Here is a 17,841-nt window from a genome sequence, read left to right as displayed (position 1 = left end):
TTAGATCCTAATTGAATGGATGTACAGAATTTTGCTTTCTGATAAATTGCCTCATTAAGCAACAAAAGTGATAGTCTACTGGATTACTCACTGATGCTATAAAAATGTTTCTTTACTCATCCTACGACCAAAGTTTAAAATTAGCGCTCCATTTTCACTATGGCTTTTGCTCCCAGCATGCCTTGGGCCTAACACTGGAAGCAGGGCCGGTCTTAGCAAGTGCGGGGCCCTATGCAGACCAATTTGATGGGGCCCCATCCTAGCCCCATCCCCACCCTAGCTCCAGGGCCGGCCATCCCCAGGGCGCTCTCCCCCCCCCCCCCCCCCCCCCAACTCCAAGGCCTCTCTCTTTCTCCCACCCACCAGCTCCAAGGTCCCCCTCCCTCTGAATTTTAAAAGTTATCTCGACGTTGAGTTACAGCGGCCGGCAGGTAACAGCAGCAGTGAAAAGCGTGCGAGCTGCTGGGCGGCGCTTCGGGAGCCTTCCTTTCCCTTGCTCAGCTCTGGTCCCGCCCTCGTGGAAATGAGGGAAAGGAAGGCTCCCGAAATGCCGCCTAGCAGCTCGCACGCTTTTCACTGCTGCTGCTGCTACCTGCTGGCCGCTGTAACCCGACGTCGAGATAAACTTTTAAAATTCAGAGGGCGGGGGGACTGGAGCTTGGGTGGTCAGGGCAGGGCCCCCTTGAGTGCGAGGCCCTATGCGGTCGTCTCGGTTGCCTCGCCCTAAGACTGGCCCTGACTGGAAGTGTGAAACTCCAGTGCACTTATGTTTTTCTGCCAGTATAGAAATAGGACAGAATTGTACAATGTCATATATATGGAGAGACTGATTAAACAGATTTTGTATGTGTGTGCATGATTATTGCTTTCTAGAACGTATCTTAATTTCAAACCATTTTTGTCTTTTATAGTTTTGCACAAAGATCCAAGACAGGTTTGCCTTTGTCTGCTAGATGTTGGCCGAATTATATCAAGGTATGTGTACAAGGAAGCATAATGATTTCCCTAAATGGTTTCTTTTTTTCCCCAAATGTGCTCATGGTAACTGTTAGCCCACAGCCACGGTTATTGTTACCACATTGACATGACTGCATGTTCTAATTTGCGTATTAGCCCAGTATACCCTGTTTAAGGGGTGGGTGGAAATGGCATAGACCAGTGGTTCCCAAACCTGGTCCTGGAGGCACACCAGCCAGTCATGTTTTCATGATATCCACAGTGAATATTTGTGAGAGAGATTTGCTTACCAAGGAGGCAGCAGATCTCTCTCATGAATATTCATTGTGGATATCATGAAAACATGACTGGCTGGGGTGCCTCCAGGACCAGGTTTGGGAACCACTGGCATAGACTGTACACTGACGTTAGTATACAGTCACTTAACGAGGCACAACTGCCTCCTGCGGGTGCTTTTCCTGCACGATAAACATTTTTTTCTGGGCATTAATTCTATGGGAATATGCTGGGAGCACTTCCATCAGACTGCACAGTAGTGGTGAAATTCTGAAAAGTAGGTACTAACATTTTGTGTACCAGTTATGCATGTAAATGATTAGAATGATAGCATATATGCACACACTAATATTTATTTCCACCTTTTTTTGAAGAAACTCACCCAGGGTGGTATACAGCAAGAACAATATAGACATAGGCATAGACAATTTCTGCAGAAAAAAAATAGTCAAACAGTACATATTATAGCATAGTATTTTATTTATTTATTTATTTTTTGCTTCATATTTTTATTAGAAGTTTTGTGTCAAACATAAAACAAACAAACAATAACAACAACAATCCATGGCATATACAATAAAAGATCAGAGCATTATCAACGTTCCATCTCTAGATAGCAGCAGAAATATACAAGATCAGGTAGTGACAGGAGATTCTCGACAAAATAAATCCAAGCGGGCCCAGGTCTTTAATACTGACTTGACTCTGATGTTTGCGAGGCAAAATCATTTCATACTTTCTGATCACACATACATAGCTCCACCATTCATTGTAATTTAAATGTACATTATTTTTCCAATTGGAGACAATTAAATGCAAGGCAACAGCTAATAGGATGTTGAACAATTTCTTATCTGATTCCAAAATAGTGATGGAAGGAGAAGAGGCTCTTAAAATCACTATTTCATAAGAGATTGCTGTGGTCATTGGCAGATGAAAAACAAGACACATTTTTGCCCAAATAAGTCGCCAGTATGCTCTAACATTCTTACAGAAGAAAACCATGTGTGCTAGTGACCCATCAGGGCCTTGACACGACCAACATTTATAGGTAACACTTTTAGTGATCCTAGCCACTCTAGCATGGGTCCAGTAGGCTCTGTAGAATATAAAATAAGAGGATTGGGATATCGCCGCTGATTTAGTAGGCCGCAGGGAATTTGATGGGGAGAAATGATAAAATAGACTTTTACTTCAGCAGATTTAGCCCATACGCAGCAGAGCTTTAGAAGTGTTAACTCCCATTTTTTTTGTTCTCTCTCTCTCTTTCACACAGACTCTTGAATAAAAGATTCAATTACTCTCTCTTCTTTAACTTCCAAACAAAAATGATGTTTACTTACAGTTTCTTCAGATAACTATTTACATCATACTTGCAGTACACATGGTAAAACTACTGAATACAAAAATTCTGTCAGTTGGTTATCATACAGCTTGAAGAGAGATTGCTAACACCATCTTATGCTGACACAGACTGACTCACTGTCAGAGCAACTAGAGTGACTCAGACACACCCACAAGACATTACACTATATCCAATGACATCATAGCTCATAGAATTGTTGACAGTTAATGCATGCAGCACTTGTCTTTCACATATTCCTACAGAATTAACCCAAAAGGTATACCAATCAAAGTCAGTTGTGTCAAAACTCAAATCTGCTTCCCAAGACAGCTGCAAGGGAGCAACAGCATCCACTTAGCATAGTATTCTACTTCAAAAATACAAACACTTGGCAAAGTTTAAGTTGGATGTGCTCAGAAAAATATATAGTGCAAAACATCACTATATGGATGGACTAGCATATTTTTCAATCATTGTACATCGAGGACATCAACATAACTGACATATATACAGAGACAATACCTCTCTGTACAATGTCCATTTTCTTCGTGCCTCTTGGTGCAGCTTCATTCATTTATACAAATTCCAATCATAAAATAATCTTCAAAAATATGAGAAATTAGAGATCTACGTCAGGACTAGAATGTTTCTATATGTATGTTTTTGAAGATTATCTTTATGGCTGTAATTTGTATAGTTGAATTAAGCTGCACCAAGAGGCAAGAGGAAAATGGACATTGTACAGAGAAGTATTGTCTCTGTACTATATGTTGGTTATGTTGATATGATAGTCCAATAAACACAAAAAAGGGGGGATTAATCCACTACATATCAAGAGTACAAATCTAAAACATTTGTGGATTTCTTATACACCATATAAATGTTAATTTACTTATAATAAAAGAGAAATCACAAAGTGTCAGGAGTGTAATATATAGAAAATCAAAAAAATTTGTATAACACTCCAATTATATTCTCTGAGGTGAATGCAAAATTTTGATATATAATGAATTTCTTATATAAAGTAGCCTCAATAGCCCAGGGAACCATATTATTTAGGACTCCACTGAATTGGCCAGCATCATAGGTTCCTCCTCTTTTCAGAAAAAACCACCAACATCAAAAAAACTCCCTATCTTAGGGGAGAAAAAGATGATGTGGATAAAAAACGGAAAAGAGGGGTATTTTATCGAAATATCAATAAGAATGCACCACACCTCAACGAATATTAATGGAAGTAAAGGAAATATATTTACTTCATAAACCTTGTTATTAAGAGAACTGAGAACAATATATCAAACTGAAACCAATGTATTTCGGAGCTACAAATATTTTTCACTCTGAGGTGAACTAGCTGTGTATAAATATATTAAACAGGTTACTTATCTTTAAGGCAGAATATAATAGCCCTTTTAAAAGTTCAACCCATCTGGTTCATCTTTGTATAATGCTCTCGAACATCGATAGTTAGTATCCTGTTTGTATAGTTGTCAGTCTCTAGTTGTTTCGGTATTGAAGTCAAAAAATGTAAGCGTGGGTAATACTTAAAAAGTATTAAATTTCGCTATGTCTATCCAGTTTTCTCGACAGCCAAGGCCCCACTGTTTCGCAATCTTCATCAGGAGAAGTTTCAAAAATAATAGAAATTAAATTCCTTTCTATCCATCGCGAACAATGATTCAAAACATGGCGCCTGTTGATATAGGACGCCAGTGCTTAAACTCCACCCCCTTAGAGTAGCGTCACTATTTGTTTAGTCCAATCAGCAGTCTGAGTTTTAATCTTCAGTTTAACATATCACTAAATTCAACCATTTTTGAAGCCTTAATATCGACCATTTATCAAAAACGATTTATACTGTTAATAAACGAGACTAGGCTTAGCTGAATACAAAAAATCAGAATATGTATATACACGAGATGAAAGTTATCTTAATTTAAAAATTAAGATAACTTTCATCTCGTGTATATACATATTCTGATTTTTTGTATTCAGCTAAGCCTAGTCTCGTTTATTAACAGTATAAATCGTTTTTGATAAATGGTCGATATTAAGGCTTCAAAAATGGTTGAATTTAGTGATATGTTAAACTGAAGATTAAAACTCAGACTGCTGATTGGACTAAACAAATAGTGACGCTACTCTAAGGGGGTGGAGTTTAAGCACTGGCGTCCTATATCAACAGGCGCCATGTTTTGAATCATTGTTCGCGATGGATAGAAAGGAATTTAATTTCTATTATTTTTGAAACTTCTCCTGATGAAGATTGCGAAACAGTGGGGCCTTGGCTGTCGAGAAAACTGGATAGACATAGCGAAATTTAATACTTTTTAAGTATTACCCACGCTTACATTTTTTGACTTCAATACCGAAACAACTAGAGACTGACAACTATACAAACAGGATACTAACTATCGATGTTCGAGAGCATTATACAAAGATGAACCAGATGGGTTGAACTTTTAAAAGGGCTATTATATTCTGCCTTAAAGATAAGTAACCTGTTTAATATATTTATACACAGCTAGTTCACCTCAGAGTGAAAAATATTTGTAGCTCCGAAATACATTGGTTTCAGTTTGATATATTGTTCTCAGTTCTCTTAATAACAAGGTTTATGAAGTAAATATATTTCCTTTACTTCCATTAATATTCGTTGAGGTGTGGTGCATTCTTATTGATATTTCGATAAAATACCCCTCTTTTCCGTTTTTTATCCACATGATCTTTTTCTCCCCTAAGATAGGGAGTTTTTTGATGTTGGTGGTTTTTTCTGAAAAGAGGAGGAGCCTATGATGCTGGCCAATTCAGTGGAGTCCTAAATAATATGGTTCCCTGGGCTATTGAGGCTACTTTATATAAGAAATTCATTATATATCAAAATTTTGCATTCACCTCAGAGAATATAATTGGAGTGTTATACAAATTTTTATAATAAAAGAGGAAAAAAATGGCCTTGGAAATCTGTGGTTCGCAATAAGCATACGGCACCCTGCAGACAGTCTTCAATCGTTGGCCAAAAAAAACCCTCTTCCTCCCTATCTAACTCGTTATATATTTATTCTCAAATTCATTTTTTTCTTTTAACTCAAAGCACACTTAACTTTAAAGATGTCATTCTCTGCATTTCCCCTAGGAATTCTTTCCAACTTACAATGCTCTATCAAAGAAGCACTATTCAATCCATTTTGATTGCTGCCTTAAACCTCACCAGCAATGCTTGCCAATCTTGCCTATTTGTAAATCTAGGGGTCCTTTTTACTAAGGTGCGCTGAAAATTGGCTGCGCTAGTGTTAGGTGTGTGTTGGGTGCACACAGATCCATTTTTCAGCTTGCCTGTAAAAAAAAAAAAAGCCTTTAAAAAATTTTTTTGCCAAAAATGGATGTGCAGCAAAATAAAAATTGGTGCGTGTCTATTTTGGGTCTTACTGCCAGCCATTGACTTAGCAGTAAGGTCTCACATGGTAGCCATGTGATTATCATCTACGTGCGTAGAATGACGATTACTGCTCTGTTTCCGCCGCATGCAGGAAAATAATTTATTTTCCGGTGCGCGTAAAAAAACAAATTTACCGCCTGGGCCTCACGGTAGCTGGGTGGTAACTCTAAATTGACGCACGTTGTGTGCACGTAGGCGGCTTAGTAAAAGAGCCCCCTAAATTGCTATTCAAAAAACCTGCATCAGTTTCTGCAGAAAGCCTATAACCTGTCTCCCAAGAGTTTGCCATATTAAGTACCCAAACACACTATAAAGAACCTTATAAACACAAAAAAGGGGATTAATCCACTACATATCAGAGCACAAATTTAAAACAATGGATTTCTGATAACACCAAATAAATGTTAATTTACTTATAATAAGATGTCTGAGCAATGCAGAACATAATGTCTTTAAGGTAAGTGTGCTTTGAGTTAAAAGAAAAAAAAATGAATTTGAGAATAATAAATATATAAACAAGTTAGGTAGGGGGAAGAGGTTTTTTGGCCAATGGGCTACTTTTTCCTCTTATAAGTAAATTAACGTTTTTATGGTGTATAAGAAATCCACAATCTTTAGATATGTTAGTCCATCCATATAATGATTTTGCACATTTATTATTTTTCTGATCACATCTTAAACTTTTCCAAGCGCATATATTTTTGATTGTGTTATACAATCTAAGTGCTAACTATCAGCAGCATAATCGAAAGAGGACGGCCATCTTCTGACACAAATCGGGAGCTGGGCGTCCTTCTCTCAGGGTCACCCAAATCAGCATAATCAAAAGCCAATTTTGGGCAGTGTCAACTGCTTTCCATCACGGGGATGACTAAAGTTCATGGGGGCGTGTCGGCAGTGTACTGAAGGCGGGACAGGAGTGTGGTTAAGAGGTGGGAGTCCTCTGCCGATAATGGAAAAAAGAAGGGTGTCCCTGATGAACATTTGGCCGACTTTGTCCAATTGTTTTCATGACCAAGCCTCGAAAACGTGCCCGTACTGACCAGATAACCACCAGAGGGAATGGGGATGACCTCCTCTTACTCCCCCAGTGGTCACCAACCCCCTCCCACCCAAAAAAAAAATTAAACATTTTTTTTCCAGCCTCTATGCCAGCCTCAAATGTCATACCCAGCTCCATCACGGCAGTATGCAGGTCCCTGGAGCAGTTTTTAGTGGGTGCATTGCACTTCAGGCAGGTGGACCCAGGCCCACCCCCCACCCGTTACACTTGTGGTAAATGTGAGCCCTCCAAAACCCACCCGAAACCCACTGTACCCACATGTAGGTGCCCCCCCTTCACTCCTTAGGGCTATGGTAGTGGTGTACAGTTGTGGGGAGTGGGGTTTGGGGGCCTCAGCACCAAAGGTAAGGGAGCTATGCACCTGGGAGCAATTTGTGAAGTCCACTGCAGTACCCCCTAGGGAGCCCAGTTGGTGTCCTGGCATGTGAGGGGGACCAGTGCACTACGAATGCTGGCTCCTCCCATGACCAAAGGGTTTGCATTTGGTCGTTTTTGAGATGGGTGTCCTCTGTTTCCATTATTGCTGAAAACCGAGGTTGTCCATCTCTGTCGACCATCTCTTAGGTCGACCTAAATGTTGAGATTTGGGCGTCCCTGACCGTATTATCGAAACTAAAGATGGGCCCCACCCCTTTGCGAGGACGTCCTCAGAGATGGGTGTCCCTGTTCAAAAATGCCTCTCGTGTGTATCTCAGTGTGCAGTTTTGAAGTAGGCATACACAGAGGTAGGTTCTGATCAGGGAGCTGCCTTTACTTGTTTTTCCTCATTTATACCATGTCTTGTACGAAGAGGAAGGGGGGTTGTCAGGATGCCACCCCCCGACCATGAGAACCTACTATTTTTTAAAAATAAATAAAAAGTATGCAAAGACCAGGTGAAAATTTATTCAAGCAACAGCAGCATTATATCCTGGGTACCCTTCCTACCCAGAACAAGGGAAATATGAAGGACTTGCTGGGAGCTGATGGGGGTGAGCGGTGGGAAAAGGTGACAGAGGCCAACAGTAAGGGAAAGTGAGGGGGTGAAAGATAGAGAAGGCTGCAGATTGAGGGAGAGGCTGGAAGTGTGTGAGTGGAGGACAAAAATTGGGCAAGATAAGGGATGAAGTATTAGAGGCAGGGAAGGATTAAGACACAGGCAAACTGGGGCTCAAAACATTTTTGGTAGTCATGTCAGATATGCAAATTTGTCAGCTCCCAACAGAATTTTGCCTTTGCACAGAGTGGCAGTTACTAAGGTGTACTAATGGATGTAGCGCGTGCTAACAAATTTGTGTGTTAAGTGCCATACAGCCTAAGGATATACAATGAGCTGTATGGCATTTAACGCACACTAATCCGTTAGCGCATCTTAGTAAAAGGACTCCAGGGTTAGGTAAATTGAGGGTGAGGATGGATATTCTGTCTTATTTTACCACAGATGGTGACATTTCTTGTCTCCCACTTGCTCAGTTTTTCCATGTTCTTCTTCTGTCTCTCCTTTTCTCACAGTTTTCGGTCTGATGTTCTATTGCCTTATTTCTTCTGTACCTTCATTTTCCTATTGTCTTCTCGCATCTCCACATTTACTCAAATTACATTATCGTGTCTTGAATCTTCAGGTATGGTGTAGAACCCCCTGTTCTTGTAAAACTAGAGAAGGAAATTGAGTTGGAGGAGACTTTGCTAATTGCATCAGGACCTGTAATCCCCACCAGCACCCCAAAGTCCTGCTGTCATCAGGGAGATCTCCACCAGGCCGTAAGTATCACAAAATGCATTTTTCAAAAATCAGTTAACACAGATAAAAGGACAACTGGAATACTCTCCATTGTTGGTGGGGGTTCCTGAATAGGTCTATTTTTAGCCATATTAGGAGGGATGTGTTTAAGCCGGAGAGGGAGGGAGAGTGCATAGACTGTTTTTCAAAACTATGCTTATGCAAAGACTGCAAGTAAAACATACCTGTGGACTTATATTGTATACACTAAAATTTTTCTATTTTCAGAGAACTGAAAACCTGAGCTGAGACATCTCTCGCTTGGAGTCCCGTCCAGCTCCTCAGTGGATAGATACACTTTTCAGTCTCTGGTTCTGAGTGATTTGCTCCTGGTCCAGTTGAGCTTTGCAGGCGGCTTGAGTCTATCTGGAGGTCTTCACATCCCTGCCTCTGCTGCCCCCATGAATTTACTTCTTTCCTCGCTTCACCTCTCCCCCATTTTCCTGTGGAACTCTCCTTTCTAGCACAATAACCTTTAAAAAAAGAGAGAGAGAGAACATGGGACACAGCATCGGTCCTGATTCTGTCTCATCTGGAGTAAGACTTGTTGAGACTGTGAGCTTAGGTGGAGTAGCTGGCAGTGGTAAATCTGACTAGTTAAACTGCAGTTTGGGGCAAATGACTATTTGGATAAGATCTCGGTAACTTGGTGAAAAAAACCTAAGTCACAGCGGTTGCTGGAGGATAAACCGAATGCCTCTGGTCGTACGTCTTTTGAGACGGCAGGCAGTACTGGCCTGGTAGTCGGCAATATGGTGAGAAGTCCCACTTTCAGGCACGCCAGCTTTTCTCTTCGTACGGACAGGAAGTCCTTCTCTTAGCTAGAGCACCCAATGCCTCCCGAGCTTTGCTATGATACAATGCTGGTCCACTCTTTTTATTCCTCCATTTGGAGAACGTCTTCAGGAGTTTTGGGAGGAGTGGACCAAAATCACATTAGATCAGTGGGTTCTGGATATTCTTACAGAAGGTTAGAAGTTGGAGTTCTGCCTTGGTTGCTCCTCTCTTCTTGCATTTCCTTGTTGAAAGGGAACCAAAGTGGTTGAGGTTCAGGCCACCGTAGATTCCTTGCTGGTGCTCAGTCTACTTCATTGTCCCAAAGAAGGAAGGAACCTTTCATCCAGTCTTGTATCTCAAAAGTCTAAACATCTGCTTCCAAGTGTCCCACTTTTGCATTGAAATGCTAAGAGCAGTGATGGCCTCGCTTCAAGTGGGAGAATTTCTCACAGTCGAGGAGGCGTACTTGCATATACCCATGTGGCTGGCACATTGAAGGTTTCTACATTTTGTGGTGCTGGGCCATCACTTCTAGTTCAGGGCTTAGCCCTTTGGTCTTGCCAGGACACCAAGAATGTTTCCCAAGGTTTGGGTTGTGGTGGTGGCCTTCCTTCAGCACCAGGGAATCAGTTCACCAGTATCTCAGTGACTGGCTCATTCGTGCGGCGTCCTATTCAGGCAGTGTGGTGGCGAAAGTTGTCAGTCTTCTGCAGTCATTGGGTTGGGTGAGCACACTAACTTCATTTTTGATGCTGGAATATCTGGGCATTCTATTCGACACAGCAAGGGAGAGGATCTTTCTCGAGGACTGCTTTTGACTCGTAACCACTCGCCTCCACATACCCTCCTCTCCTTCCTGTTCACATTAATTGATTTGATTTGCTTACTTTATTTTTTTGTCTATTAGATTGTAAGCTCTTTGAGCAGGGACTGTCTTTCTTCTATGTTTGTGCAGCGCTGCGTACGCCTTGTAACACTATAGAAATCATAAATAGTAGTAGTAGTTCAAAGCTGATTCAATAGATTCGTCTTCTCAAGCATGGTAGGCCCAGCATCTGGTACTACATCTAGGTTCTGGGGTCAATAACGGCAGAAACGGATGTGGTGCCATTGGCAAGGGCTCATATGTGCCCTTTACAGGATTCTTTTCTCAGCCACTGGTCTCCGGTGTCACAGAAGTATTTCCAAGGGTGGTATATCTAGAATAAATACATTTGAAGTACAGCCACACCGAAATGAAGCAGAAGTAACCCCCTAATAACGATCCACAACACAACAAGCAAAAAGAAGGGGGTAGATGAGTGTGGTTCCAAAGCAAGTGTTTGTTTTAGTAGGCAATGGCTAAAATGACTCCAGAGTCCTGCGATTCGGTGCCAATATATTGACTGAGCCACAGATAATGAAATAAGAGATGAGAAGGCAAACGCCATCCATTAATACAGCATCGGGGAACAGGGATGCTCAGCTGAGCAGCCATGTATTCCTGTTCCCCAATGCCATATTAGTGGAACCACACTGGTCTGCCCCCTTCTTTTTGTTGTACAGAAGTAAAGCTGGTTGCCAGATGGAGTATGGAGTGGTGGTTGTCGTCCAGGAACTATACTGTCGGAGCTCCCTTTCCGATAAAACAATAGGAGGTGGTGACAACAGACGCCAGCAAGTTGGGTTGGGGAAATCACTACAAGTTTCATGTGGAATAGGTCACCTGGACGGAACAGGAGCCTGTTGTCGATAAATTGCTTGGAGCCCAGGGCAGTGCACAATGCATTGCACAACTGTTATTCCCTTTCTGGTGGGAACTCGGGTTTGAGTTTTCTCTGACAATGCGACAGCAGTGGCTCATATCAACAAGCAAGGTGGGACCTCTAGCCATCGATGGTGGTGCAGACAGCCTTCCCCATGACTTTGGTAGAGAAATATCATCTTTGCTTTGTTGGCAGCTCACATTTCTGGGTTCTTGAATGTGGAGGCAAACTTTCACAGCAGGCACTGCTTGGACCTGGGAGAATGGGAACAATCCAGCCAAGGTTTTCAGCTAATAGTGGACCAATGGCGTTCTCCACTTCTGGACTTGATGGCAATGAAACAGAATGCCAACTGGGCTCAATGGGGGGGTCAATGCCTTACTTGAGCCCTGGCCAGAGACTCATCTACTGTATGTTTTCCCTCTTTGGCCCATGGTATGCAACATGTTGAAAAGGATTGCATTGCACCAGGGTTGAATAATTCTCGTAGCCCCAGATTGGCCATGGAGGTCGTGGTACTTGGACTTGATTTAGCTGCTAGAAGGGAGATTCTTTCTGTCTTCCGCAGATACACAGCCTACTGAAACAAGGTCTGGTGTTAATGGATGAGCAGATCTCCTTTTGTCTTATTGCTTGGCCTTTGAAAGGGCTCGGTGAGATGAAAAGATGGTTCTGATTAGGTCGCGGCTACCTTGCTTCAGGCTCAAACGCTCTACATCCATTGCATATATGAGGGTGTGGAGGGCGTTTGAGGGCTGGTGTTGTGCTGACTTTCTCCCTTCTCTGCTCAGATCACACGCATCCTAGTGTGTGTTCAGGCGAGCCTTCAGAAAAGATTGGCGTTGGGTTCTCTAAAAGTTCAGGTTGCGGCTTTGGCCAATTTCAGAGGCCGACTAAGGAAGATGTCTTAACTGCTTGGGTATATAAATTCTGAGGAGCTGGTTTGGATGCCAAGAGATGTTTCGGTTATCTACTTCCACTTGCTGGTTGATGGACACGATTATTCCGCAGGTTCTAAAATAGTGGGAAGGACTAATGGAAAGAAAATTCAGGTAAAACCTAATTTCTCGTTTTTCAGATATGTGTTTTTGGGCCAGTCACTGCAGGCACAAAATACCATCTCCCGCATTTTCCATGTCTCTCATTTGGGCCCTCTTCCCTCATGCCCAATATGGGCAGAGATCCTCCACTCCACATAGGACACAGACCCAGGTCCTACTGGACAAATATTGATAGGCTCGCACTGGTCTGCTAACCCCCATTTAAAATGATTTATAAGTGAGACTAAAGCAGTAAAATGTCTTCAGTTCAATCTCTGTTCCCCCACTACAGAGTTAGTGAGGTTTTCATTCTTTTTCCATCTGAAGTTGCTTAATGCATTCGGAATATAGGTTTCTGTAAGTTTTTAGGTGAAAACTAGAAACTGGAGAGGTTCTTTGACTACAGGTAAAGGTATTAATTAGACTTGGACCCCAATCCCCGCCAGCTGACGTCCTCTCCGTCCTGCTGCAGTCAAAAAAAGTCGTCTTCCTTCTGTTGCATGCTGACGTCCTGCACGTACAACGTACAGGATGTCAGCATGCAACAGAAGGAAGAAGACTTAGACTGCAGCAGGACGGAGAGGACGTCGACTGGCGGAGATTGGGGTCCCCCGCCAGCAAAAAGCGAAGGTAGGCGGTGGCAGGGGAGGGTTCGCCCCTCCTACCGAAGTCTGGCTACGCCCCTGGCTTGCACTGATCAGTATTCAAAGCAATTTACTCCTGTCTGGTTAAATTGTGCTAACTGGTCTAGGGGCAAATGTTCAGTGGCACTGTCCTGTTGAATATCTATGCTGACTGCCATGACACGCTGTAGTTGGTGCTGCTGCTGAGCCTGGAGTTATGCGGGCTCTGGCGATAGTGCAGTCCAACTGTACCTGGTTATGAGGGTTCAGCATTGAATATCAGCCATACCTGGATGTTGCCAAAGACCCACTGAATATCTGGTTCTGGTATAGCTGGTGGTGATCAACATTTAAAGCAATGCTGACCACTGCTGGCTGAATATTGGTATACTAATGATTTGGTCATTCTTCATCAGTTAATTTATGTAATGCTAGAATCTGCCAGCACTGTATCTATAATATGTATTATATTTCAAAGTAAAATAGTACAGTTACACCTGTTTGTAGTTACCATTAAATTCTGTCTCATTCAGGTGAAGCACATAGCAGAGGATCCTCCCTGCAATTGTTCCCATCGCTTTTCTATTGAGTATTTATCTGAAGGGCGTTATCGGTTAGGTGATAAAATTCTATTTATACGCGTAAGTATTTCTTTAATCTCTTACATAACCTTTTTTGAGTGTTCAGAAATATTTAAAGGAGATTTTGGTGTCTAAGTTGTTTCTTGAATGCACAAGCAAAGGCATAATTACTGGGATTTTTATTTTAAATGTAAATAGCCACCTTATGTTCAAAGAGTTCTAGGTGAGGTACAGAGAGAAACAAACAGCTCCTTGAGGTTGCATTCTTTCTCATGTTGCTTCAACTCTTAACTATATGCTGATTACCAACTTGTGATGCAGAGCCAAAAGAAAATACATGAAGTATTGTTTGTAAAACTGTATGTTTAGCAAATAAAGGGTGTGGGGCGGGGGGTTAGTGGGAAGTTACTTCAAGGGTACTTTTCCCCATGGACTTTCCGCAGTTTTCAAAATGAAGTCTGTGTACTTTGAAAATTATTTCGGGGAAAAAAAACTGCACATTTTTGCTTTGGAAAATTCTAGCGTGTGCAAGTGCAACCCTGGAGGTACCTTGCCTTGAGGAACATAGTACTTGCTTTTATGTTCTCTCATACCCAAGGAGGCTAATTTTTTTTTTTTTCTAAAACTACTTTTCTGCAGAGAAAACACTGATTTACCAGTGGAAATGGTTTAGAAAATTACTCTCTCTCCTAAAGAAGAATGTGTGTAGTTAGTGCAGAAGTTCCCAAAGTACTGCAGAGCTGAATTTACGCCTGTGTTTACAAAGGTGTGCTATAGGCACGTTAGCATTTTAACACGCGTCAAATGCTAGCGTGCCTATAGGAATGTATTGGCATGTTGGCGTTTAAAGTGCCTTAACTTTAAAGGCGCGTTAAAAATGTTAACGTGCCTTAGTAAACATATCCCTTAGTGTCTTACTGTTTTTTTTTCAACTTGTTTTATTCTTTCTCTCCATTTTTCATTCTGAGCAATGGTTGAGAATTGATATAGACTGTAAAAATCGAGCATTTCATAAAACTAATAGCATTCATGACTGAACCTCTCATTTAAGCCTACTGAAACTTGATTCTGAAGTCTCGTGGCTTAATCAGATTTTCCCTGTGATCTTCATCTACTTATAATGAATATGCACATTCTGATACATAGCAAAAACATTTCTTCTCCTGTCTAATATTTAAGAATTAATGCAGTTTCCATTATCACTTTTGGTATTCTTTTAGCTTAATACTGGCCTATGTTGTAGTTTGATTTAATAGTAATCTTACTGGTTTAGTAGACAGAGCTCTGCAACTAATTTTTTTCTGGGTTTTTTTTTTTTTTTTTTTTAATTTGTGAGAAAACAAATCAAACAAGCAAACCCTTGTTTCAGGAAATACAGAGAAAGCTACAAATGCACTCGATCTGCAGCCCCTCCTTACCTCTCTACCCTCATCTCCCACTACGTTCCTACCCGTAACCTCCGCTCCCAAGACAAATCCCTCCTTTCAGTACCCTTCTCCACCACTGCCAACTCCAGGCTCCGCCCATACGCCAGGCCCCCTCCCTGCCCATCTTCAAGTCCTTGCTCAAAGCCCACCTCTTCAATGTCGCTTTCGGCACCTAACCACTACACCTCTTCTCAGGAAATTTAGACTGCCCCAACTTGACATTTCGTTCTTTAGATTGTAAGCTCCTTTGAGCAGGGACCGTCCTTTTTTAATTTGTACAGCGCTGCGTAACCCTAGTAGCGCTCTAGAAATGTTTAGTAGTAGTAAAGCAAAAATCAAACTAGGTATAAAGGAGAATTGAGTCCCAATTCCTACAACAAGTATACAAATAACTTTCTTTAGACCACAAAATAAAAGTGGACAGACTCCATTATTGGGAGAAATTTTTCAAGTTGAATTGTAGTGTTAAAAAAAAAAAAAAATCCTTAACACATTCGTCCTGCGTTATAATTAACTGCTTTACCCCCCCCCCCCCCCCCAACTTTTACAAAGCCATGCATGTTGTATGCATATATATCTCATGCATAGTATTACTTATTTGCAAGGAGAGTTAAGGACAAGATAACTAGGCAGTCTTAGTCACAGGACTGAGAGATTACAGGTGACAGTCTTGTATGTCTTTTTATATACGTGAAAGGAGTGATAACACATGTAGGAGGCTAGTTTTAATTTTTTGAGCCATCCTTTTAGTTTTATATAGGCCAGGAACTGGCTGAATGACCAGAAAATATTTGGTTAGCATTTGTCCTCTATAGTGTGAAATCAAACCCGTTGAAGCTAATCTGATTTTCCTATGTCCATTTGAAATAAAGACATTTTAAAATTTGAGGGTAGATCTTTTTCATGCAAACAAAGCAATAAGATTACGAGTTATATCTTAATTTTTGGACTCTGCATTGTAATAAGAGCACATTGTATGCCAGTATACTGAGCATAAATGTAAAAGTGTGACCTTGCATTGATGTCTGCATTTAACCTGGATTGTTTTTGGTTACATTAATGTATATCTTGAATTTTCAGATGCTACATGGAAAACATGTGATGGTACGTGTTGGTGGTGGCTGGGACACTCTTCAAGGGTTTTTGCTTAAATATGATCCATGTAGAGTACTGCAGTTCACAACGCTGGAGCAGAAAATTTTGCAGTTTCAGAAAGGAGGTCAAAATGGAACTACACTGCAATCTGCAAAAGCCCCACAAGCACCTATCATGAACCCTATATCTGCAGTTAACATGGTTCAGAAGCAAAATGTTAAACCATGCACGCCTATCGCAACTCCAAAAGCTACTCTTGGTGGTCAGACTGTCTCTAAACATACACACTCTTCTGCCTTGACACCTGGAAGGGCAACAAAATATTCTCCTTCCTCTGTAAAACCTAACCAGTTAAGTTCTTTGGCAATGCACTCTAAACTTCAAGGCTCTTCATCAAAACGTCCCCAGCCACATGCCGAATCTCTAAAAAAAGGTCAGAAAAACTTGAAGTCTCCTGCACAGAGTGCATCTTCTACTCCTATTTTAGAACGTTTGCGTCCGGTTAGTAAAACTCCTTTGCCACAGTCATCAAAAACTGTAGCTAGTTTCTCACCATTACCTGGCAAAAGTGGTTGGTCAAAAAGTACACCTAAGTCAGCCTCTACAACCAAGCCATTTTACTGCTCCTCATCTTTACCACATCTGATCCATTCTGGCTCTTCAAGTAAGCTTACTTCTGTGCCAAGTTCTACTAAAACTGTAATGCCTTCAAAACAAAAATACACACCATCTAAATGCACATCCCAATCAAAGCTAACAAGAACAGATTCTCCTGCTTCAGAACCGGCTCTAAAGTCCCCCAGAACCTTCTCCAGATCACCTCAAACTGTTACTAAGTTTAGAAATTCACCTTCGGTTTTATCAGTTCCTCCTTCAGGAAAACATGATCCTTTATCTAAACATCAGTTCCCTGAAAAAATAGAAAAATGCAATTCCAAAAGCAGAATTATGAATGTAGCTGGTGACCAAGTGCCAAAGGTAGAACCAGAGAATCTCAAAAATACAGGTGCTGTTAAACAGTCCGCTGTGATAGCTCCCTCCTTACTTGGAAAAACAGGGACACGAGATGCACCAAGTGAAAATTTGCCTTCCACCATGAAACAGCCTGCAGTGAAAAATAACAGACAGATAAACAGCAGCAGAATTCCTCCGAAAGGCGCTAACAAAGCAAAAGTACCTGAACGAACTCCACTGTCTACTGTGCGACTTCCCCAGTCTTCAGCCAAAGGACAGACTCCAGCAAGAACTGCGCAGGTTATTACAAAGAGACAGCCATTGGCAAAAGCATCTCACATGCAAGATAAAGGCCAGGTGTCTACAACCAAACGGGTGGTTTTGAATTCAAAAACATCACCTGCATCAAGAAAGATTGCTCTTTCTTCAAAAGACTTGGCTTCCAAATCAAAGAAAGAAGATACATATTTTGTTATGAATGGAGATAGAAGAAAAAAAAATTAATGGGTGTGTATTAAAACAAAAAAAACTGTAAGCTAAAAATTTAGGACAACTTTTACTAAGAGGTGGTAAGCCCAACGCAGGTTTACCACTCACTATACAGGAAGTACCGCTGGGCTACTGCAGCATCCCGGCGGTACTTCCACCCCCTGTTGTTTTTGTAGCGCCGGAATGTACCAGCTGGTAATCGGGTAGTACCGCTGGGTTGATGTGGGAGCCCTTACTGCCACCTCAATGGGTGGCAGTAAGGGCCCCCCCC

The 17,841-nt window shown here is 41.5% G+C and overlaps 1 protein-coding gene across 1 annotated transcript in view; it reads left to right on the top strand.

Moving 5' to 3' along the window:
• Nucleotides 1-17,604, top strand: part of GAS2L3 (growth arrest specific 2 like 3) — a 54,669-nt gene extending 37,065 nt beyond the window's left edge. Inside the window, exons 7-10 of the mRNA XM_030214653.1 lie at nucleotides 912-975; nucleotides 8,682-8,820; nucleotides 13,558-13,665; nucleotides 16,113-17,604. Of these exons, the coding sequence (XP_030070513.1) occupies nucleotides 912-975; nucleotides 8,682-8,820; nucleotides 13,558-13,665; nucleotides 16,113-17,585 (1,784 nt within the window). The 3' untranslated portion in view covers nucleotides 17,586-17,604. The remainder of the gene's footprint in view (nucleotides 1-911; nucleotides 976-8,681; nucleotides 8,821-13,557; nucleotides 13,666-16,112) is intronic.
• The last annotated feature ends 237 nt before the right edge of the window (nucleotides 17,605-17,841 follow it).

Source organism: Microcaecilia unicolor, chromosome 9, assembly GCF_901765095.1.
Source record: "Microcaecilia unicolor chromosome 9, aMicUni1.1, whole genome shotgun sequence".
Lineage (NCBI taxonomy): Eukaryota > Metazoa > Chordata > Amphibia > Gymnophiona > Siphonopidae > Microcaecilia > Microcaecilia unicolor.
Note: the sequence above shows the minus strand (reverse complement) of the source record. Positions and strands in the feature narration are given on the sequence as shown.